Genomic DNA, 23,139 nt, shown 5'->3' on the forward strand with positions numbered 1-23,139 from the left:
GTGGGGGGGGGGGGGGGTGGGGGGGGGGGGGGGTGGGGGGGGGGGGGGGTGGGGGGGGGGGGGGGTGGGGGGGGGGGGGGGTGGGGGGGGGGGGGGGTGGGGGGGGGGGGGGGTGGGGGGGGGGGGGGGTGGGGGGGGGGGGGGGTGGGGGGGGGGGGGGGTGGGGGGGGGGGGGGGTGGGGGGGGGGGGGGGTGGGGGGGGGGGGGGGTGGGGGGGGGGGGGGGTGGGGGGGGGGGGGGGTGGGGGGGGGGGGGGGTGGGGGGGGGGGGGGGTGGGGGGGGGGGGGGGTGGGGGGGGGGGGGGGTGGGGGGGGGGGGGGGTGGGGGGGGGGGGGGGTGGGGGGGGGGGGGGGTGGGGGGGGGGGGGGGTGGGGGGGGGGGGGGGTGGGGGGGGGGGGGGGTGGGGGGGGGGGGGGGTGGGGGGGGGGGGGGGTGGGGGGGGGGGGGGGTGGGGGGGGGGGGGGGTGGGGGGGGGGGGGGGTGGGGGGGGGGGGGGGTGGGGGGGGGGGGGGGTGGGGGGGGGGGGGGGTGGGGGGGGGGGGGGGTGGGGGGGGGGGGGGGTGGGGGGGGGGGGGGGTGGGGGGGGGGGGGGGTGGGGGGGGGGGGGGGTGGGGGGGGGGGGGGGTGGGGGGGGGGGGGGGTGGGGGGGGGGGGGGGTGGGGGGGGGGGGGGGTGGGGGGGGGGGGGGGTGGGGGGGGGGGGGGGTGGGGGGGGGGGGGGGTGGGGGGGGGGGGGGGTGGGGGGGGGGGGGGGTGGGGGGGGGGGGGGGTGGGGGGGGGGGGGGGTGGGGGGGGGGGGGGGTGGGGGGGGGGGGGGGTGGGGGGGGGGGGGGGTGGGGGGGGGGGGGGGTGGGGGGGGGGGGGGGTGGGGGGGGGGGGGGGTGGGGGGGGGGGGGGGTGGGGGGGGGGGGGGGTGGGGGGGGGGGGGGGTGGGGGGGGGGGGGGGTGGGGGGGGGGGGGGGTGGGGGGGGGGGGGGGTGGGGGGGGGGGGGGGTGGGGGGGGGGGGGGGTGGGGGGGGGGGGGGGTGGGGGGGGGGGGGGGTGGGGGGGGGGGGGGGTGGGGGGGGGGGGGGGTGGGGGGGGGGGGGGGTGGGGGGGGGGGGGGGTGGGGGGGGGGGGGGGTGGGGGGGGGGGGGGGTGGGGGGGGGGGGGGGTGGGGGGGGGGGGGGGTGGGGGGGGGGGGGGGTGGGGGGGGGGGGGGGTGGGGGGGGGGGGGGGTGGGGGGGGGGGGGGGTGGGGGGGGGGGGGGGTGGGGGGGGGGGGGGGTGGGGGGGGGGGGGGGTGGGGGGGGGGGGGGGTGGGGGGGGGGGGGGGTGGGGGGGGGGGGGGGTGGGGGGGGGGGGGGGTGGGGGGGGGGGGGGGTGGGGGGGGGGGGGGGTGGGGGGGGGGGGGGGTGGGGGGGGGGGGGGGTGGGGGGGGGGGGGGGTGGGGGGGGGGGGGGGTGGGGGGGGGGGGGGGTGGGGGGGGGGGGGGGTGGGGGGGGGGGGGGGTGGGGGGGGGGGGGGGTGGGGGGGGGGGGGGGTGGGGGGGGGGGGGGGTGGGGGGGGGGGGGGGTGGGGGGGGGGGGGGGTGGGGGGGGGGGGGGGTGGGGGGGGGGGGGGGTGGGGGGGGGGGGGGGTGGGGGGGGGGGGGGGTGGGGGGGGGGGGGGGTGGGGGGGGGGGGGGGTGGGGGGGGGGGGGGGTGGGGGGGGGGGGGGGTGGGGGGGGGGGGGGGTGGGGGGGGGGGGGGGTGGGGGGGGGGGGGGGTGGGGGGGGGGGGGGGTGGGGGGGGGGGGGGGTGGGGGGGGGGGGGGGTGGGGGGGGGGGGGGGTGGGGGGGGGGGGGGGTGGGGGGGGGGGGGGGTGGGGGGGGGGGGGGGTGGGGGGGGGGGGGGGTGGGGGGGGGGGGGGGTGGGGGGGGGGGGGGGTGGGGGGGGGGGGGGGTGGGGGGGGGGGGGGGTGGGGGGGGGGGGGGGTGGGGGGGGGGGGGGGTGGGGGGGGGGGGGGGTGGGGGGGGGGGGGGGTGGGGGGGGGGGGGGGTGGGGGGGGGGGGGGGTGGGGGGGGGGGGGGGTGGGGGGGGGGGGGGGTGGGGGGGGGGGGGGGTGGGGGGGGGGGGGGGTGGGGGGGGGGGGGGGTGGGGGGGGGGGGGGGTGGGGGGGGGGGGGGGTGGGGGGGGGGGGGGGTGGGGGGGGGGGGGGGTGGGGGGGGGGGGGGGTGGGGGGGGGGGGGGGTGGGGGGGGGGGGGGGTGGGGGGGGGGGGGGGTGGGGGGGGGGGGGGGTGGGGGGGGGGGGGGGTGGGGGGGGGGGGGGGTGGGGGGGGGGGGGGGTGGGGGGGGGGGGGGGTGGGGGGGGGGGGGGGTGGGGGGGGGGGGGGGTGGGGGGGGGGGGGGGTGGGGGGGGGGGGGGGTGGGGGGGGGGGGGGGTGGGGGGGGGGGGGGGTGGGGGGGGGGGGGGGTGGGGGGGGGGGGGGGTGGGGGGGGGGGGGGGTGGGGGGGGGGGGGGGTGGGGGGGGGGGGGGGTGGGGGGGGGGGGGGGTGGGGGGGGGGGGGGGTGGGGGGGGGGGGGGGTGGGGGGGGGGGGGGGTGGGGGGGGGGGGGGGTGGGGGGGGGGGGGGGTGGGGGGGGGGGGGGGTGGGGGGGGGGGGGGGTGGGGGGGGGGGGGGGTGGGGGGGGGGGGGGGTGGGGGGGGGGGGGGGTGGGGGGGGGGGGGGGTGGGGGGGGGGGGGGGTGGGGGGGGGGGGGGGTGGGGGGGGGGGGGGGTGGGGGGGGGGGGGGGTGGGGGGGGGGGGGGGTGGGGGGGGGGGGGGGTGGGGGGGGGGGGGGGTGGGGGGGGGGGGGGGTGGGGGGGGGGGGGGGTGGGGGGGGGGGGGGGTGGGGGGGGGGGGGGGTGGGGGGGGGGGGGGGTGGGGGGGGGGGGGGGTGGGGGGGGGGGGGGGTGGGGGGGGGGGGGGGTGGGGGGGGGGGGGGGTGGGGGGGGGGGGGGGTGGGGGGGGGGGGGGGTGGGGGGGGGGGGGGGTGGGGGGGGGGGGGGGTGGGGGGGGGGGGGGGTGGGGGGGGGGGGGGGTGGGGGGGGGGGGGGGTGGGGGGGGGGGGGGGTGGGGGGGGGGGGGGGTGGGGGGGGGGGGGGGTGGGGGGGGGGGGGGGTGGGGGGGGGGGGGGGTGGGGGGGGGGGGGGGTGGGGGGGGGGGGGGGTGGGGGGGGGGGGGGGTGGGGGGGGGGGGGGGTGGGGGGGGGGGGGGGTGGGGGGGGGGGGGGGTGGGGGGGGGGGGGGGTGGGGGGGGGGGGGGGTGGGGGGGGGGGGGGGTGGGGGGGGGGGGGGGTGGGGGGGGGGGGGGGTGGGGGGGGGGGGGGGTGGGGGGGGGGGGGGGTGGGGGGGGGGGGGGGTGGGGGGGGGGGGGGGTGGGGGGGGGGGGGGGTGGGGGGGGGGGGGGGTGGGGGGGGGGGGGGGTGGGGGGGGGGGGGGGTGGGGGGGGGGGGGGGTGGGGGGGGGGGGGGGTGGGGGGGGGGGGGGGTGGGGGGGGGGGGGGGTGGGGGGGGGGGGGGGTGGGGGGGGGGGGGGGTGGGGGGGGGGGGGGGTGGGGGGGGGGGGGGGTGGGGGGGGGGGGGGGTGGGGGGGGGGGGGGGTGGGGGGGGGGGGGGGTGGGGGGGGGGGGGGGTGGGGGGGGGGGGGGGTGGGGGGGGGGGGGGGTGGGGGGGGGGGGGGGTGGGGGGGGGGGGGGGTGGGGGGGGGGGGGGGTGGGGGGGGGGGGGGGTGGGGGGGGGGGGGGGTGGGGGGGGGGGGGGGTGGGGGGGGGGGGGGGTGGGGGGGGGGGGGGGTGGGGGGGGGGGGGGGTGGGGGGGGGGGGGGGTGGGGGGGGGGGGGGGTGGGGGGGGGGGGGGGTGGGGGGGGGGGGGGGTGGGGGGGGGGGGGGGTGGGGGGGGGGGGGGGTGGGGGGGGGGGGGGGTGGGGGGGGGGGGGGGTGGGGGGGGGGGGGGGTGGGGGGGGGGGGGGGTGGGGGGGGGGGGGGGTGGGGGGGGGGGGGGGTGGGGGGGGGGGGGGGTGGGGGGGGGGGGGGGTGGGGGGGGGGGGGGGTGGGGGGGGGGGGGGGTGGGGGGGGGGGGGGGTGGGGGGGGGGGGGGGTGGGGGGGGGGGGGGGTGGGGGGGGGGGGGGGTGGGGGGGGGGGGGGGTGGGGGGGGGGGGGGGTGGGGGGGGGGGGGGGTGGGGGGGGGGGGGGGTGGGGGGGGGGGGGGGTGGGGGGGGGGGGGGGTGGGGGGGGGGGGGGGTGGGGGGGGGGGGGGGTGGGGGGGGGGGGGGGTGGGGGGGGGGGGGGGTGGGGGGGGGGGGGGGTGGGGGGGGGGGGGGGTGGGGGGGGGGGGGGGTGGGGGGGGGGGGGGGTGGGGGGGGGGGGGGGTGGGGGGGGGGGGGGGTGGGGGGGGGGGGGGGTGGGGGGGGGGGGGGGTGGGGGGGGGGGGGGGTGGGGGGGGGGGGGGGTGGGGGGGGGGGGGGGTGGGGGGGGGGGGGGGTGGGGGGGGGGGGGGGTGGGGGGGGGGGGGGGTGGGGGGGGGGGGGGGTGGGGGGGGGGGGGGGTGGGGGGGGGGGGGGGTGGGGGGGGGGGGGGGTGGGGGGGGGGGGGGGTGGGGGGGGGGGGGGGTGGGGGGGGGGGGGGGTGGGGGGGGGGGGGGGTGGGGGGGGGGGGGGGTGGGGGGGGGGGGGGGTGGGGGGGGGGGGGGGTGGGGGGGGGGGGGGGTGGGGGGGGGGGGGGGTGGGGGGGGGGGGGGGTGGGGGGGGGGGGGGGTGGGGGGGGGGGGGGGTGGGGGGGGGGGGGGGTGGGGGGGGGGGGGGGTGGGGGGGGGGGGGGGTGGGGGGGGGGGGGGGTGGGGGGGGGGGGGGGTGGGGGGGGGGGGGGGTGGGGGGGGGGGGGGGTGGGGGGGGGGGGGGGTGGGGGGGGGGGGGGGTGGGGGGGGGGGGGGGTGGGGGGGGGGGGGGGTGGGGGGGGGGGGGGGTGGGGGGGGGGGGGGGTGGGGGGGGGGGGGGGTGGGGGGGGGGGGGGGTGGGGGGGGGGGGGGGTGGGGGGGGGGGGGGGTGGGGGGGGGGGGGGGTGGGGGGGGGGGGGGGTGGGGGGGGGGGGGGGTGGGGGGGGGGGGGGGTGGGGGGGGGGGGGGGTGGGGGGGGGGGGGGGTGGGGGGGGGGGGGGGTGGGGGGGGGGGGGGGTGGGGGGGGGGGGGGGTGGGGGGGGGGGGGGGTGGGGGGGGGGGGGGGTGGGGGGGGGGGGGGGTGGGGGGGGGGGGGGGTGGGGGGGGGGGGGGGTGGGGGGGGGGGGGGGTGGGGGGGGGGGGGGGTGGGGGGGGGGGGGGGTGGGGGGGGGGGGGGGTGGGGGGGGGGGGGGGTGGGGGGGGGGGGGGGTGGGGGGGGGGGGGGGTGGGGGGGGGGGGGGGTGGGGGGGGGGGGGGGTGGGGGGGGGGGGGGGTGGGGGGGGGGGGGGGTGGGGGGGGGGGGGGGTGGGGGGGGGGGGGGGTGGGGGGGGGGGGGGGTGGGGGGGGGGGGGGGTGGGGGGGGGGGGGGGTGGGGGGGGGGGGGGGTGGGGGGGGGGGGGGGTGGGGGGGGGGGGGGGTGGGGGGGGGGGGGGGTGGGGGGGGGGGGGGGTGGGGGGGGGGGGGGGTGGGGGGGGGGGGGGGTGGGGGGGGGGGGGGGTGGGGGGGGGGGGGGGTGGGGGGGGGGGGGGGTGGGGGGGGGGGGGGGTGGGGGGGGGGGGGGGTGGGGGGGGGGGGGGGTGGGGGGGGGGGGGGGTGGGGGGGGGGGGGGGTGGGGGGGGGGGGGGGTGGGGGGGGGGGGGGGTGGGGGGGGGGGGGGGTGGGGGGGGGGGGGGGTGGGGGGGGGGGGGGGTGGGGGGGGGGGGGGGTGGGGGGGGGGGGGGGTGGGGGGGGGGGGGGGTGGGGGGGGGGGGGGGTGGGGGGGGGGGGGGGTGGGGGGGGGGGGGGGTGGGGGGGGGGGGGGGTGGGGGGGGGGGGGGGTGGGGGGGGGGGGGGGTGGGGGGGGGGGGGGGTGGGGGGGGGGGGGGGTGGGGGGGGGGGGGGGTGGGGGGGGGGGGGGGTGGGGGGGGGGGGGGGTGGGGGGGGGGGGGGGTGGGGGGGGGGGGGGGTGGGGGGGGGGGGGGGTGGGGGGGGGGGGGGGTGGGGGGGGGGGGGGGTGGGGGGGGGGGGGGGTGGGGGGGGGGGGGGGTGGGGGGGGGGGGGGGTGGGGGGGGGGGGGGGTGGGGGGGGGGGGGGGTGGGGGGGGGGGGGGGTGGGGGGGGGGGGGGGTGGGGGGGGGGGGGGGTGGGGGGGGGGGGGGGTGGGGGGGGGGGGGGGTGGGGGGGGGGGGGGGTGGGGGGGGGGGGGGGTGGGGGGGGGGGGGGGTGGGGGGGGGGGGGGGTGGGGGGGGGGGGGGGTGGGGGGGGGGGGGGGTGGGGGGGGGGGGGGGTGGGGGGGGGGGGGGGTGGGGGGGGGGGGGGGTGGGGGGGGGGGGGGGTGGGGGGGGGGGGGGGTGGGGGGGGGGGGGGGTGGGGGGGGGGGGGGGTGGGGGGGGGGGGGGGTGGGGGGGGGGGGGGGTGGGGGGGGGGGGGGGTGGGGGGGGGGGGGGGTGGGGGGGGGGGGGGGTGGGGGGGGGGGGGGGTGGGGGGGGGGGGGGGTGGGGGGGGGGGGGGGTGGGGGGGGGGGGGGGTGGGGGGGGGGGGGGGTGGGGGGGGGGGGGGGTGGGGGGGGGGGGGGGTGGGGGGGGGGGGGGGTGGGGGGGGGGGGGGGTGGGGGGGGGGGGGGGTGGGGGGGGGGGGGGGTGGGGGGGGGGGGGGGTGGGGGGGGGGGGGGGTGGGGGGGGGGGGGGGTGGGGGGGGGGGGGGGTGGGGGGGGGGGGGGGTGGGGGGGGGGGGGGGTGGGGGGGGGGGGGGGTGGGGGGGGGGGGGGGTGGGGGGGGGGGGGGGTGGGGGGGGGGGGGGGTGGGGGGGGGGGGGGGTGGGGGGGGGGGGGGGTGGGGGGGGGGGGGGGTGGGGGGGGGGGGGGGTGGGGGGGGGGGGGGGTGGGGGGGGGGGGGGGTGGGGGGGGGGGGGGGTGGGGGGGGGGGGGGGTGGGGGGGGGGGGGGGTGGGGGGGGGGGGGGGTGGGGGGGGGGGGGGGTGGGGGGGGGGGGGGGTGGGGGGGGGGGGGGGTGGGGGGGGGGGGGGGTGGGGGGGGGGGGGGGTGGGGGGGGGGGGGGGTGGGGGGGGGGGGGGGTGGGGGGGGGGGGGGGTGGGGGGGGGGGGGGGTGGGGGGGGGGGGGGGTGGGGGGGGGGGGGGGTGGGGGGGGGGGGGGGTGGGGGGGGGGGGGGGTGGGGGGGGGGGGGGGTGGGGGGGGGGGGGGGTGGGGGGGGGGGGGGGTGGGGGGGGGGGGGGGTGGGGGGGGGGGGGGGTGGGGGGGGGGGGGGGTGGGGGGGGGGGGGGGTGGGGGGGGGGGGGGGTGGGGGGGGGGGGGGGTGGGGGGGGGGGGGGGTGGGGGGGGGGGGGGGTGGGGGGGGGGGGGGGTGGGGGGGGGGGGGGGTGGGGGGGGGGGGGGGTGGGGGGGGGGGGGGGTGGGGGGGGGGGGGGGTGGGGGGGGGGGGGGGTGGGGGGGGGGGGGGGTGGGGGGGGGGGGGGGTGGGGGGGGGGGGGGGTGGGGGGGGGGGGGGGTGGGGGGGGGGGGGGGTGGGGGGGGGGGGGGGTGGGGGGGGGGGGGGGTGGGGGGGGGGGGGGGTGGGGGGGGGGGGGGGTGGGGGGGGGGGGGGGTGGGGGGGGGGGGGGGTGGGGGGGGGGGGGGGTGGGGGGGGGGGGGGGTGGGGGGGGGGGGGGGTGGGGGGGGGGGGGGGTGGGGGGGGGGGGGGGTGGGGGGGGGGGGGGGTGGGGGGGGGGGGGGGTGGGGGGGGGGGGGGGTGGGGGGGGGGGGGGGTGGGGGGGGGGGGGGGTGGGGGGGGGGGGGGGTGGGGGGGGGGGGGGGTGGGGGGGGGGGGGGTTATTAGTCCTAATTCTTCCCCCCAGCATTTTCAATGAATGCCCCCTGGTTCTAGAATTGTGAGAAAGAGAGAAAAATTTATCTCTGTCAACATTTTCTACCCCATGCATAATTTTGTAGACTTCAATCATATCCCCCCTCAGCCGCCTCCTCTCCAAACTAAAGAGTCCCAAACACTGCAGCCTCTCCTCAATCATCCTTGTTGCCCTTCTCTGCACTTTTTCTATCTCCTCAATATCCTTTTTGAGATGCGGCGACCAGAACTGGACAGAACTTTCGCGCTATGGTTTTCTTCCCACAGATACTCCAGGCGCCTGCACAAAACCGTAAGGCGTCTAGTGCCCGACTCAGATGTTCGGTTTCTGCTGTCCGAGAGTGGCAGTGGAAAGGGTGCTGCCTTTGTGACGGCGGTCGCCTACAGGTTGTCCGAGCAGCACCGCCTTATTGATGCTACCCTGGCTGAGTTCAAGCTTACACATGAGCAGCTGCTCCAGGTAAAGAAGAGGATGCGGATAGAGATAGAGGCTGGCCTGCGGAAGAAATCTCATGACCACGCCAAAGTCAAGATGCTGCCTACTTTTGTCCGCAGTACGCCAGATGGGACAGGTGAGTGCTCTCCTGGTTGAAGTAGTATTTCAAGTATGATTTTTGCAGAGTAGGGAAGGCAGATATCTCAAGCTGTTCTCTTTCTGTGCCTGTTCCTTTCCCCTCTCCTGAGCTACCCTTTCAGAAGGCACCCCCCATATCCCCCCCACCTAAGAAATTTCACTTAGTAGCACAGTCTGTCCAGAGCCACTCCAGTCTAAGCCCATTGGTTTCAATTGACTTGGATTGAACTACCTCTGCATAGGACTGTACTGTAAAAACCGCCTTAAGTTCAAGGAACCATTCCTGATTTAAGTGTGAGAATTTTTCAAAGGAGAACATGGGAAGGAAATCCTTTATGCATGCTAGTGCTTTTTTTTTTCCTTTGGAAAGTCCTTGTCCCATATCATACAGCTGAATATATTTTGAATGCATTAGATCCACTGGTGGTGTTCTGTTACTGATCCTGAATGAGCCTCCACTGTAGTATAAGCCGTCAAAAGCAGAAAATCAGAATAATGCTTAGCATTTAGCATAACTGAAGTCGTCACGGGCGACGCAGCAATATCATCCGGTGGAGAGAAGCCAGTGGCGATATAGCATGATCTGTGGATCTGGCTACCCTGCCGAGCTGGGGTCCCTGGCACCTTTTATTAGGGTTTCGGGAAGGCGGGAGAGCGGGAGAATGTTGCACAATACATGACTCATAGGGCCTGCGTACGTGCGGGAGGAAACGTTCCTGTGTGGGCCTAATCCATACCTGGGGGTATGTACCTTTTGTCCCTTTGTCCAGGACATCTTGTGACCCGTGAGTCATGGGGGTCTTGTGACCGGTGAGTCTGCTTGCCCAGAGGGCAACAGATGGCGCAGGCATCCCTGTGCACTGTCTGAGACTCTGCTGGGTTCGCTGGCTCACCTCAACACATAATGTTTTCAGTTGTCCAAGCATGTCACATCACGTAGGCTGAAATCTTTACAACAATCTGTCAGGTTGTTGTATCCCCTTATGGCAGGCAGTTTGCCTAAAGTCATCTAGTATGTTGGTAGCAAAGGTGAGATACTAGCCCTGGACTTCCTGAACTGTAGCTCGGCCTCTTGACCACTCTGCTACCCCAGTTTGTCCATAGAAGAACCAAGTCACAGGCCTTCTTTTGCACTGCCTTTCGCTGAGAATGGCAGATATCTGAGTGCTGCTTCCTGCTCCATTTGAAGCTGAGGTCTACAGTTCTGTCCTAGGCAGCTTCCCCATTGCAAGCTCACTGACTTCAAAGGGTATAACTCTGCTTTCAGATGGCACCATGAGACTGCCAGTGCACAGGAAGCATTTCACGCTTGCTAAACTTTGCCCGATTAATTTCTCATTTGTGTCACTGGTCTTGCGAATGCTCAAGTGTTGCTAACTGTACCTTACATGCCAGATTCCAGAGAACTGCAGCTTGCATGCACTGCAGCAGAATCGACTGAAGGAAAAAACACCTAGCTGTGTTCACTTCTTGAAAAATGCAGCCGTGGGTGGGGGTGAATCTTAGAGACTGGTTGATCGTTTGCATAGTAATGGAGTAGTTTTGTTACTCTCAGACACTTTCTGAGCTGGTGTTACTTTTTGATCTCATTCTTGAAGATTATCAGTGCAATTCTAGATAGAGTTACTCCAGTTTAAGCCCATTGAAATGAATGAGTTTAGACTGGAATAGCTCTCTTTAGGATTTCTTTGTTTTCATTATTCATTCTTGTCTACATGATGGACAAAAAAGATGTCAGTTTCTCCTGTTTTGTTCAGTGTGATTTTTTAAAACTGCACTGATGTTGCTTTGGAAGTCTATGCACTTTCCGTGGAAGTAGAGCACCATCTGCAGGCGAGTTTTCCACTTTTGGTGTGTCCAGATCACTAAACGTAGTCTTTCCAGATTCCCTGTTGCCATGCCTTAATAAGGCTTTGTTTTCCCTGCTTCCGTTCTGTTCTTTTCAGCAAATCTCTTAAATGGAATATACCGCCTCTATAAACCTTCATACAAATTTGTATGAAATAAGACTCGCCAAAGTGTGACCTGCTTTATTCCTGAATTCTTACCTGTTGAATGCTTTTTTGGCAGAGAATGGAGACTTTCTGGCTCTGGATCTTGGAGGAACAAACTTTAGAGTTTTGCTTGTGAAGATCCGTAGTGGTAAAAGGAGAATGGTGGAGATGCACAATAAAATATATGCAATTCCCATAGAGGTCATGCAGGGGACTGGAGAAGAGGTACATTTCTCAGTGTCTTGGATTTTTTTTTTAACATGACTGCTAATATTCAAAGACTGCTGAGCATGTAATTTTAAAACGATATAAATCCACTTCTGATCTATGCTTCTTTCTTTCTTTTTTTAAAAAAGCTCTTTGATCACATTGTTTCCTGCATCTCGGATTTCCTGGATTACATGGGAATAAAAGGTGCACGATTGCCCCTGGGCTTTACGTTTTCTTTTCCTTGCAAACAGACAAGTTTAGATGCTGTAAGTTGTTCTTCTTGTTCTTGTTATTATATTTGTAATAGCCTGTAGTATGCAGCAAATCACCATGACCTGAATAGGCCCAAGCTAGCCTGGTCTCGTCAGATCTCAGAAGCTAAGCAGGTTGGCCCTGGTTAGTATTTGGATTGTCAACCTCCAAGGAACACCAGGTATGAGAGACAGGTTCAGGCAATAGTAAACCACCTCTGAACGCTGAATGTCTCTTGCCTTGAAAGCCCTCTGGGGCCACCATAAGTCAGCTGTGACTTTACAGCACCAAATGAAAAGAAGAAAAATCACTTTGCAGGCTGTCCTTAGCTAGTGGCAGGTGAGACTGTGAAAAATTAACTGGTGTGTGCCTGCTCAAAACAATGGCCAAGTTAAGGGTCAAACAAGATGTTATCATGTTCTGGATGCCCTGGTGGCAGCTATCTCCAGCTGGGTCTGGTATCATAGCCCACGAAGTCAGAAATAAAATGCCTTTTTACTTTGCAGGGTATCCTTCTAAATTGGACCAAGGGCTTTAAAGCAACTGACTGTGAAGGAGAAGATGTTGTTAATTTGCTACGGGAAGGAATTAAAAGAAGAGAGGTGAAGTTTTTGGGTGTTTAGTACGAGTAAAGTTAGTCAGTTATTTTAATTGTTTAGCAGTATTGCTCTTAAATGGTACATTTTCACATATCCCTCTTTTCCACTGATGAAAATTAACCAAATTTTTGAAAGTTGGCATATCCATCAGGTAAGTGGTATAGTAGATCCTCAAAGCAAGATTATCATTTTCTTATGCTTGCAGCTGATTTAACAAAAATATTGAGTCTGTAAATATTTTGGTAGATGTAAGAATTTGTTACTGTTGTTAGCATAGTACATTTTTCTAGTATGAAATGCATACTAGCATGTAAGTAATACAATCGGTCTAAAGACCCTATAGGAGAGATTTACAAAATAACTATTAATAAATCATTGTAGACTCACCTTTACTTTAAAAAAAGGAAGAAGACATTGGCCTAATTCCAGATAATAAGTGGGAATGTATTATGCAGAAGAAATTATTCCGCCTTTATATTATTTTATATCTTCTGATCAGCAGAAATCTGATGCTAGTCATTACATTGTTGGAAAAGAAAAAAAAAGGAACATACCACAGCTTTGCACAAGATTACTTGCCTCACGCTGGCGCTGCATGTACAGTACTCTGAGCATGTGCAGCTCTAAAATGGGCCGAATTTTCCCCTGGGGCTGTTTCAGCTTATAAAAGTGGTTTGGGGTGGAGGTTGGAGCCCCTTTCCCAATCCATCACGGTCATGAGCTGAATCTGGCCCCCACAGTCTGACATTCCACACAGCTGCTGTGTGGCTGCAAGAAAAGCAAGCTGGGTTAAGAACAGTGGTTCTCAACCTGGGGGTCGCGACCCTTTTGGGGGCCGAACGACCCTTTCACAGGGGTTGCCTAAGACCATCAGAAAACGATCTTTTTATATTTTATATATACCAATTTTATGGTTGGGGTTCACCATAACATGAGGAACTGTATTAAAGGGTCGTGGCATTAGGAAGGTTGAGAACCTCCGATTAAGAAGAACTTGGGCCTATTAAAAAAATCTTGTGTTTGGCCCTCAAATGGAAGATCCTGGAGGCTCTGATGAAACAGGGATTATATAGTAGTGATGTGGCAGAACTGATGAAACAAACAAATCTAGTTAGAACAGGAGAGGGGGACATTGTAAGATGTTGGATTTCACCTGGTCCCTTCCACTTGTTAATTTTTGAGGCAGATGAAGATGTCTTTTAAGAAAATCTGTATCTGTATCTTTTGTACATATGCAAGGTTTGATTATATTCTTGGCTTTTCCAAGTTGCAAAAGACTAGCTCTCAGTGGCATCTTGGAGACCAGCAGAATTTATTCTCACATTTGTGAGTTAGAGTTCCGATTCAGGAAAGCTTATTTTTAATCTTGGTGTCGCTGGACCCCTGTTTTATTTTGCTGCTAACATGACTACCTAGGTAAAAAATGTCTGAGTTATTATTTGATACACCTTTTGCAATATTGAGTGTGCAAAGGAAGAATGGGTAACTCTTTTCTAAAAAGAAGTTTTAAATAAGAAGCCCTCAAAGATGTTGTCTTTTTAGGCTGCTGTGTAAAAGGTGACTCAAAAGATGTCGCACTAATGTGGCAACGTGGTTACATAAGACAGAAATAATGTATTCTGTCCCCATAGAAAATAGTTGGAAACGAGAGCATCTGTTTTATTTTTAATATAAATACTGTTGTTGCATCTCCTGAAACATACTGCTGAAATGGAACACCAGCATGCATTGTGTTGCTACTATTTAGAACAAAACTATTGGGTTCAGGTATTAGTAAATGGGAGGCATAGGTTAGTTCCCCTGCACTGTAAAAGACCATGAATGTTGCTGTGACACACTGCAGGAAAAGCCTTTGTGGTCTCATACTGTTGTTTCTCCATAGGAATTTGACTTAGATATTGTGGCTGTGGTGAATGATACGGTTGGGACAATGATGACTTGTGCCTATGAAGATCCAAATTGTGAAATTGGACTTATTGTGGGTATGTGGCTGTTTTGTAATGTTGTTTAAAAGTCCAGAGGGATTTCAAAGTGATTTCACCAGTTCCAGATTTCTCAGGGGAATGCTTTGTGGTTAGCTACACTATCCACAGGAAGTTGCAAAATTTTACTCTAATCTATTATGCCAATAAAGGTTATTGAGTTGAGTTGACTCTCATCTAAGGTAATTGAAATCATAGGATTGCACTATAGGACTTTGCATAGGATTGCACTATAAGAATCCTCATTTTAACTAGCTCTTGTACTAATGCCACAACAACAAGAGGGCCGAGGCAAATCTGTTGCCAAGCAATCGATATCCTATTGGGAAATTGAAGAGAAATGATTCTGTCAGACAGTTCAGTGGTGGAGCACATGCTTTAAATGGAACAGCCGGTTTGGTGTAGTGGTTAAGAACAGTGGACTCTAATCTGGAGAACCGAGCTTGATTCCCCACTCCTCCACATGAGCGATGGACTTTAATCTGGTGAACCAGGTTAGCTTCCCCTCTCCTATTTATTTATTTATTCAGAATATTTAGATCCCACCTCTCTATAGCCATATTCAAAGTGGCTTACAATGTTCAATAAAATACAACAAAACCAAGAATAATGAAACACAATAAAATCCCCTAAAATCATATTATGCCATTTAAAAGTCACTAAAACACACCTATAAAACCTAAAATGCTGCTTGCGAAAATCTAGGTGTTAAAAGCTGTTCTAAATAAAAACATCATTACCTGACGATGGAAGGAGACAAGGAAGGAACATACCAGGTAGGAAGAGTGTTCCATAGTCTGGGTGCCACCATTGAGAAGGCTGTCTCTCAGGTCCTTACCAGGTGTACAGATGGGATGGAGAGCCTTCTCCAGGTGGTCTTAGTCTCCAGGCAGGTTTATGTGGAAATAAGCAGGCCTTCAAGTAACTTGAATGATTTTGGGCCAGTCACAGTTCTCTCAGAACTCTTGCAGCCCCACCTACCTCGCCAAATGCCTATTGTGAGGAGAGGAAGGGAAAGAGCGTAAGCCACTTTGACACCCCTTATGATTGAGACAAGCAGCATATAAATCCAAACTCTTCTTCTGGTATCTCCAGTTAATAGAACTGGGAAAGACCCCTGTCCCCAAGCTTGGAGTGTGACTGCCAATTAGACTAGATAGTACTGGGTTGGAGGGACCATAGTCTATCCAAGTATAAGGCAGGTTCATTTGGTTATATGGTTAGCTAGAGCCACACAATATGAGTTAGATGTTTGGTCTGCACTTCTCTATTCACGCTGTGTTTGAACATCAGACTATAAGGGAAAAGGGCAGTTACTGAACAGATTAGAGTCTTTGTTCCATTTTGTAGTTCTGCCAAATCCATTCTGAGTGGTCTTTGCAACTTCAGGAGTTATATTTCTCAGGGCTGTTTCTTTAAAAAGGTTCATCCCAGACAGTTTGTAACTAGGTTGAATTTGATAGTTGTGTGCTTCTGACTGAATTGGCCTTCTGTACTATTGATGACAACAGCCTGAATAACTGTGACTCACTTGGACTTATCAGATCTTAGGAACTAAGCAAGGTTGGCCATGGTTTAGCCCTTGGATGGGAGACTCGCAAGGCAGTGGCAAATGTAGGGGAAGGCAATGGCAAACCACCTCTCCTTATCTCTTGCTTTGAAGACCCCCTGAGGGGTCACCATGAGTTGGCCACACATGAAGGCAAATAAAATACATAGGGTCGGATATAAAATAAATAAATAATACTGTGAATGATGCTAGTACGTTTTTAGAAAACATAAGGATACAATTTTACAGCCATCAGATGAAGTTTGTAAATTATAAACATGGATATATATTCGACTGTTTGACTATGACTTTTGGAAGGCCATCTAGTGACCATAAATGCTCAGCCCAATGTCAGAGTTTTTCTGAGGGAAAAATATAGGGCTGAGTTGAAGGTTTTTTCTTTTCTTTCTTTTTTAAAAAATCCTCTTTGAAAAGTCACTCAAGGGTTCTCTGCTTTCAGCTCTGCTGAAAATACTCAATACTAGTGCCCTTCCTTCAGCATTTTTTCAAAATGAGCTCAAAATAAGCTAAAAGTGTTTGCCTATTCGGGAAGCGTTGCTTTCTGTCTTGAATAATTTTCCCCAAGTGATGTCAGCACAAATCCAAACCAAGCCGATAGGTTAGTGAACCAGATCTCTCTGAAATATTGGGCTTGTTGCTTTCAAGCTCAATAAATAAAAACTTCTTTTCCCTTCAACAATCTGACATGACAGCTTGCCATTTCTCTCATTCACCATGGACTTTCTAACTGGCTTACATTGCTCATGTGACTGATTCAGGAAGCATCTGTCTTTACTCTCAGTTGCCATCATTTGAGAGCCAGCGTGGTGTACTGGTTAAGAGCAGGTGCACTCTAATCTGGAGGAACCGGGTTTGATTCGCCGCTCTGCCACTTGAGCTGTGGAGGCTTATCTGGGGAACCAGATTAGCTTGGGCACCCGCAACACATGCCAGCTGGGTGACCTTGGGCTAATCAGTTCTTTGGAGCTCTCTCAGCCCCACCTACCTCACAGGGTGTTTGTTGTGAGGGGGGAAGGGAAAGGAGTTTTAAGCCCCTTTGAGTCTCCTTACAGGAGAGAAAGTGGCAAGCAAAGGTAATTACTGCTTCAATATTGGATAGTGTGGGAAGTAAAATCCAATTCTTATTCTTCTTCCTAATGACCTCATAATGGGCAGATATACTGCCATTGAATCAAAATATTTTCTTGTTCTAGGAACTGGGAGCAATGCGTGCTATATGGAGGAAATGAGAAACATCGAGATGGTAGAAGGAGACCAAGGAAGGATGTGTGTAAACATGGAGTGGGGTGCCTTTGGGGACAACGGATGCCTAGATGACATTAGGACGATCTATGACAAAGCTGTTGATGACTTCTCATTAAACAGTGGCAAGCAAAGGTAATTACTGCTTCAATATTGGGTAGTGTGAGAAGTAAAACCTTGTGCTTGGTTGTACTGTCAGGGATGGCTGATACTGATCATGTTATAGCAGTTCACTGGATTGGGTCAGAAGGCAATGGAGGGAGGGGCCATGGCTCAGTGGAAGTGCATATGCCAGTGATGGCGAACCTATGGCACTCCAGATGTTCATGGACTACAATTCCCATCAGCCCCTGCCAGCATGGCCAATGGGAATTGTAGTCCATGAACATCTGGAGTGCCATAGGTTCGCCACCACGGGCATATGCTCTGCATGCAGAAGGTCTCAGGTTTGTTACTGTTGCTAGTTACTGTTGCTTCTCCAGTTAAAAAAGGATCAGGTAGCTGATAATATAAAAGACCTATTACCTGAAATCCTGGAGAACCATCAACAGTCAGAGTAGATAATACTAACAGTGATATAAGACAGCTTCATGGGTCCAAGACAAAGAATATAGCCCCTGCCCATACTCAGTCAATGTATCCGTTATGTAAGGAGGCAACAAGGAAGCTCAAGCAAGAAACCCCCAATCAGAATTTAGCCTGTTTCCCCCCAAAACAAGTGACATTGACACAGAGCTTAAGCAGAGGTTCATCTGACAGCGACTAAAAGTTAACCAACATCTCAGTACCCCATTCTGGTATGAGAAGCGAAGGAGACGCTTGCTCAGCCCCTTCCCTGGGAATCAGTCTCCTGTGCCATTGTGCGGAAAGTCCCCTGCAAATAATGGTGGACCTAATTTTACTTTCACTGTTTCAATCTTTCTGATTTTGTTATTTATTGTTCCCAAAAGAAAACTTTCCTTGTCATTCGGCAAAGGCTTTTCCTGATGAGGAATTAGATGTGAACCCTTACTGTGAGTATTGTGGCTCCCTCCTCTCTAAACCAGTACTTCCGCCTGTGGTTGCAGGTATGAGAAGATGATCAGTGGAATGTACTTGGGGGAAATTGTCCGCAACATTTTGATTGACTTCACAAAAAGAGGATTCCTCTTCAGAGGTCAGATTTCAGAAGCGCTAAAAACTAGGAGCATTTTTGAAACCAAGTTCCTTTCCCAGATTGAGAGGTAAGTGAGCTAGATATCCTTGAACTCTAGGGCTTGTTGCTATTAAACTATATGAACAATAGGTCTAATTTAGCCCCCTGCATTCTTATTTGATAGCATTATACTAATGGTGCATTTTAGATGTCATTGGATATGTGTTTTTGTCATTTGTAGCATTTGGGAGTATTAATGTAAGGGTTTGCTTTTAAAATGAGTTTCTTCACTGGATTGAGAGCACATGGTTAATATTCATCTCTTAATGAGGCTGTAATACCACCGATCTGACACTAGGGGTTGCTATAGTGCTGTTTGATTCAGCATAAAGGGACTCAGAATCAGAGAACTGGAAGGGGCCGTATAGGCCATAGTCCAAACCTCTATTGAATGCAGGCTCGAGGTAAAGCATCCCTGACAAGTGTCCTTCAGCCACTGCTTGAAGACTGCCAGTGAGAGGTATCTCATCACTGCCCTAGCCAGCGATTCCACTGCTAAATGACTTACTGTAAATTTCCCCCTTATCCAGCCAATATCTTTCCTCCCATAATTTAAACCCATAATTGTGAGTCCTATCCTCTGCTGCCAACAGGAACAGCTGCCTGCCCTCCTGCAAGTTACAGCCTTTCAAAGAGAGCAGTCATGTCCCCCCTCAACTTCCTCTTGCCTAGACTGAACGTTCCCAAGTTCCTTAGCCTTCCCTTGTAGGCCTGGGCTTGCTCTCCAGGCCCTGATCATTCTCATCACTCTCTTCTGTACCTGCCAGTTCAGCTCACTTGCCCACAGTGACCAGCTGGAGGCTACTTCTGATGGCCTGCTAGGGAAATTTTGCTCTATGGCCAGCAAATTTATTTTGGAAGTGGATGGGAATTGGAAGCTTTTAGCTTATCAGCTAGAGGCTGGGCTCTTCTGATCTCCCATCCTGGAAACTTTGCTGCCTCTGGTCTTACTGAAATGCACCACTTTTAGTGGGGATTTCCCTTTTCTTCTGCCATGCGAAGCTGTCGTCTTGGGCTGCAGAGAAAAGGAGAGCAACAAACTCTTTCTCTTCTCCTTTATTGTAACACACCAAAATATCTGACAAAGGGAGCTTTGACTCTTGAAAGCGTATACTCCAGAAATCTTGTTGGTCTCTAAGGTACCACGGTAACACAGAGAATAAAGGATAGATCTTTAGAGTCTCGGAGGGGAAAGAAGAGAAATGAGCCTTCTCTCTTCTCCCTTTTCAACCCCACTGCATAGCTATTTTGCTTTAAGGTGGTGGTGAATCAAAGCCCTACTCTCCTGTGACCCCCATGTCAACTGTGAGTTGGCTTCTGACCAACAGGCAACTGCAAAATTGCTGCTGGGCTGCGGTTTGAGTTCCTTGAACATGTCATTGATCAGCTCACAGTTGTTGTGACTGCTGAAGAATTAATAAGTTCAACCGCCCACAGGTTTGCTGAGCAGTTTGCAGCCCCAATAAGCATTTTATGTCTAAACCTGCTGCAAACTGTTTTTGATATGGTAGAAATGTTGATTATATCCAAATTTACATCACACGAGAAATAGCAAAACCTACAGTGATGTAGACATTGTTATGACCCCACATTAAAAATTCTGTTCATCTGTTTTTGATAATTTCACCTTGTTTCAGAACTTCTTGGAAAGAACTATGGAATAAGATTTTAAGCAAGATTTTTAATTATGTTTGTAATAACTCATCAGCATTAGTCTAGGGAAGAATCTGAGCTTTCTGTCTGAATTTTGCAAATGCCTTAATCGTGGAAATATATTGGCCTGGGGCAGACAAAAGCCCCAAATGCAAAAGCTTCCTTTGGAAACAAGTGCGAAGTTCTGCTTTTCTCCACAGCGACAGGTTAGCACTACTTCAGGTTCGCACAATCCTCCAACAGCTAGGTCTGGACAGCACCTGCGACGACAGTATCATTGTCAAGACAGTGTGTGGGGCAGTGTCGCGAAGGGCTGCCCAGCTGTGTGGAGCTGGAATGGCAGCCGTGGTAGACAAAATAAGAGAGAATCGAGGATTAGAGCATCTGGATATCACAGTGGGGGTAGATGGTACGCTGTATAAACTTCATCCACAGTAAGTACTGTAATATTTGCCTTTGCTACTTCCCTGTAGCTGTCTTTGTGTTGGAGCAAGTGCAGCCTGAAGCGTAGAACAGTTATAGGTTTCTCCTTCTGTTCATGGCTTGTAGGTGTTATGAATGCTGTGGTCAGACAAGTGTAGTTGGGGTCTGTCATCCTTCATGGTGATGCAGTTCCTTTTTTGGGAGGGGCATCGGGGTATTGTGAGTAGGCTTGTGTGGCCAGAGATCTTATGCTCAGTGGCAGAGCATCATCTTTGCCTGCAAATGGTCCCAGGATCAATTCCCCGCAACTTCAGTCAAAAAAGAACTGGAAGCAGGCAGTGTGAGAGACATTGACTGGAGACTTGAGAGAGCTGCTTCCAGTCCAAGTAGACAATACTGACCCATGGTTTGACTCAATTAGCAGCTTCAGGTGAGCAGTGTATTACCCTTCTCCTCACTTTTGTTGCGTTTCTCTAAAACATGTCTCTTAGAAAGTAACTTGTAGCCATGAAACAGAAGTGTGCACCTTTAAGAAACACTGAGTGACTGGTCACACTTTGAGTGAGGGATTTAGCATCTTAACCAGAAAAGTTTAAAAATTGTTTCCTGTAGTGTTCCTACTGTGCTGCAGTCCTAAAGCAACAGTCTCCTTTATTGAGATATCATATCTGGTTACGGGGATGATTGGATGGAAGTTATAAGGAGGAATCAACTGTGCATAACAGTGGCTTCTGACTTTCCTCCACCCTCCTTTGACAGCTGCATCCATAGTGAATGGTTGGCTTTGTTCACTCATGTGGGCCACAAAGAGGGAAGGTCTTGGGCTGACGGTTCTCCTTCTGTGTCCTCTTACACAGCAAAGCAGAACGCAGTCAGCACAAACCCTTTCTGCTCCTTTGAGAAATACGTAGCGATGTTACTGTCTGTGAACCAAAGGAGAAATGACTACTGAAACCCTTCCGCCTTGCCTTCCATAGCTTTTCAAAGGTCATGCATCAAACTGTGAAGGATCTGGCTCCCAAATGCGACGTGACATTCCTTCTTTCGGAAGACGGCAGCGGCAAAGGGGCTGCCCTCATCACCGCGGTGGGATGCAGGCTCCGTGATGCCGAGCATAACTGAACTCTGCAGCACTGGCTAATTCTGCCTTCCTGAGCACTTTCTTGTAAAGCAGCGGTTCTGTAGTCTGAACTGGTGGGGGAAGGGACCCAGAATCTCCTGCTTTATGAAGAGTTGAAAATAAAATAGGATACTGGATAGAGTGTGCTGTTGTTGATAACATCTCCCTCGTCTGCATGTTTCTTTTTTTCTTCCCGTTTTGGTACATTCCCCATGTGTAGGTCATTAAAAGGTGATCTGTAATTAAAACAGATGTCAAAAGAACATTTATAAATTGAGGTCTGAAATTACTGCCAAATGATTTTAATCAGAGTGGGTGTCCAGTTATTTTTTCCAGCTGCTAGTACATCGATGGTAAATACCTAGGCTCACCTCTCTGCTTGAACGCGAGACAAATGCTTATGCAGAGGGGACTTAAATGTTTTCCTCTGAATTCTTGCATAATGCTGTTTCCCTTTTCAAACAACTTGAGAGCTTTCACAGCTGTCGGCAAGCACTGTATGTTTGTGTAAAGTCCCTAAAATTTGATTTCTTTGAACAACCTGAATTGTCTTCTGTTCATATTCAGTCATGGGGTATGTGTGTGGGGAGACTCTTCCTGTACATCTGATATCACTGGCATTTCCCACAGCTCTGGTGACTGATGTCATTTCCATGCAAGACAGGCATTGTTTCAAAGAGAAGTCTTCACTATACAATCAAGTGAATGCTTGGCTCTAGGATAATCCAAATCTCTACCCATGAAAAACACATGTGTTTCTATGTCTTGATCTAGGTTTGGGTATATTCTATACAGTTTGGGTTAGGGTGGGATTATCCCAAATTCTAACTTTATCTTATTAAAAGTCACTTGTAGCATAACATCGTTAGCTCTTGGACAGACTTCATGAAACAATCCAGTGAGCCCATGGAGATAGAAATGGGATATGGTGACTGTTACATTTCACTTGATGTATTTGAATACTGGATCCTTGATTTCTATTGGGTCCAATTCATGGATGTGTTTTCTGGAAAAATGGTTTCAATGGCTAAACCTCATGTAAGGCTTTCAAATGGTGATGGTCACTTGACAAGGCTTTTAATACACTCTTGGCAACACTGAATCTGTGGCTAGACTGGCAGAGAAGAACAAAATAAGATATTCCATTAACAGCAGTAGATTCTACTGGGTGCAAACCCACTGTGATTTTAATGGCACCAGATTATATCCATGATATTCTGGAAATGAACACTCATCTAAAGTGGCATCACTTTAGAACTACATGATCAGTGCAGTATAGTAATTTCTAGCTTAAAGGAACAGTTTTGGGTTCAGTCCTACCCATGGTATAGAAAAGATGGAAGTTGTTTGGGGAAGCAGTCTGAGATAGTAATACCAAACAGACCAGGAGCATAAACCAAATACATCAGATTGCACACTTAAGTTGAGCTAGCCAATGAAAGTAGCTACCTTATATACTCATGTATAAATCTACTTTTTCAGCACATTTTTGTGCTGAAAAAAGCCCCCCCCCCCCGACTTATACGCGAGTGAGGGTCCCACTTAATTCTTGTGTGGCATTCCCCTTCTCCCGTCTTCGCTCTCTCCTGCCTTTTTCTCTGCCTTCCCCCTTTCAGCCGCTTTCTCTGCCTCCTTCTCTGCTTCGCTCTCCTCTGCCTTCTTCTCTGCCTCTCCCCTTTCAGCCGCTTTCTCTGCCTCCTTCTCTGCTTCGCTCTCTCCTGCCTTCTCTGCCTTCCCCCTTTCAGCCGCTTTCTCTGCCTCTGCTTCGCTCTCCTCTGCCTTCTTCTCTGCCTTCCCCCTTTCAGCCGCTTTCTCTGCCTCTGCCTTCTTCTCGGCGGTGGCCAGCCCCTGGCTCTCGGCGGATGACAGCCAGCCGACCTGGGGGAGCTGGACGAGCTGCGGAATGGAGAAGTCGGTGGCAGAGATGTTGGGATTGGTGAGATGGGGGGTCAGTGGCAGAGACCCCCAAATAGCCCCCGACCATATCTATTTTTATTTTTGAAATTTACCAGTAGCTGCTTCATTTCCCACCCTAGACTTATACTCAAGTCAATAAGTTTTCTGAGTTTTTGGTGGTAAAATTAGATGCCTCGACTTATATTCGGGTCGACTTATACACGAGTATATACGGTATGTGGCAGTCAGTTTCTCTTGGGAGAAGCTGTTTGACCTGTGTTAGGCCGTGAATGTGAGTCCCAGACAATAACAGCCATTGCCTGCTGCAGTCGTGGTTTCTTTTTCTGTTCTCTGAGGCATGAATTGATGCTGTTTGCAAGGCCCTAACCTCTGCAATTGGCAAAGGGGGGATTTGTGTGTCCTGTTCCTTATTTCCTGCTCCT

General features: G+C 60.6%; 1 protein-coding gene across 2 annotated transcripts in view; it reads left to right on the plus strand.

Moving 5' to 3' along the window:
* The window catches only part of LOC125437547 (hexokinase-1-like), a 51,686-nt gene extending 30,727 nt beyond the window's left edge, over positions 1-20,959 (plus strand). The window contains exons 1-7 of one of the 2 annotated variants that reach the window (XM_048505210.1): positions 8,186-8,558; positions 10,631-10,779; positions 10,911-11,030; positions 11,523-11,618; positions 13,498-13,597; positions 16,361-16,544; positions 17,477-17,636. In XM_048505210.1, the coding sequence (XP_048361167.1) occupies positions 8,201-8,558; positions 10,631-10,779; positions 10,911-11,030; positions 11,523-11,618; positions 13,498-13,597; positions 16,361-16,544; positions 17,477-17,636 (1,167 nt within the window). In that variant the 5' untranslated portion in view covers positions 8,186-8,200. Of the gene's footprint in view, positions 1-8,185; positions 8,559-10,630; positions 10,780-10,910; positions 11,031-11,522; positions 11,619-13,497; positions 13,598-16,360; positions 16,545-17,476; positions 17,637-19,457; positions 19,692-20,657 lie in introns of those variants that run through there. The other variant, XM_048505211.1, reaches the window with a different exon arrangement.
* The last annotated feature ends 2,180 nt before the right edge of the window (positions 20,960-23,139 follow it).

Source organism: Sphaerodactylus townsendi, linkage group LG08 (genome assembly GCF_021028975.2).
Source record: "Sphaerodactylus townsendi isolate TG3544 linkage group LG08, MPM_Stown_v2.3, whole genome shotgun sequence".
In the NCBI taxonomy this organism is placed as follows: domain Eukaryota; kingdom Metazoa; phylum Chordata; class Lepidosauria; order Squamata; family Sphaerodactylidae; genus Sphaerodactylus; species Sphaerodactylus townsendi.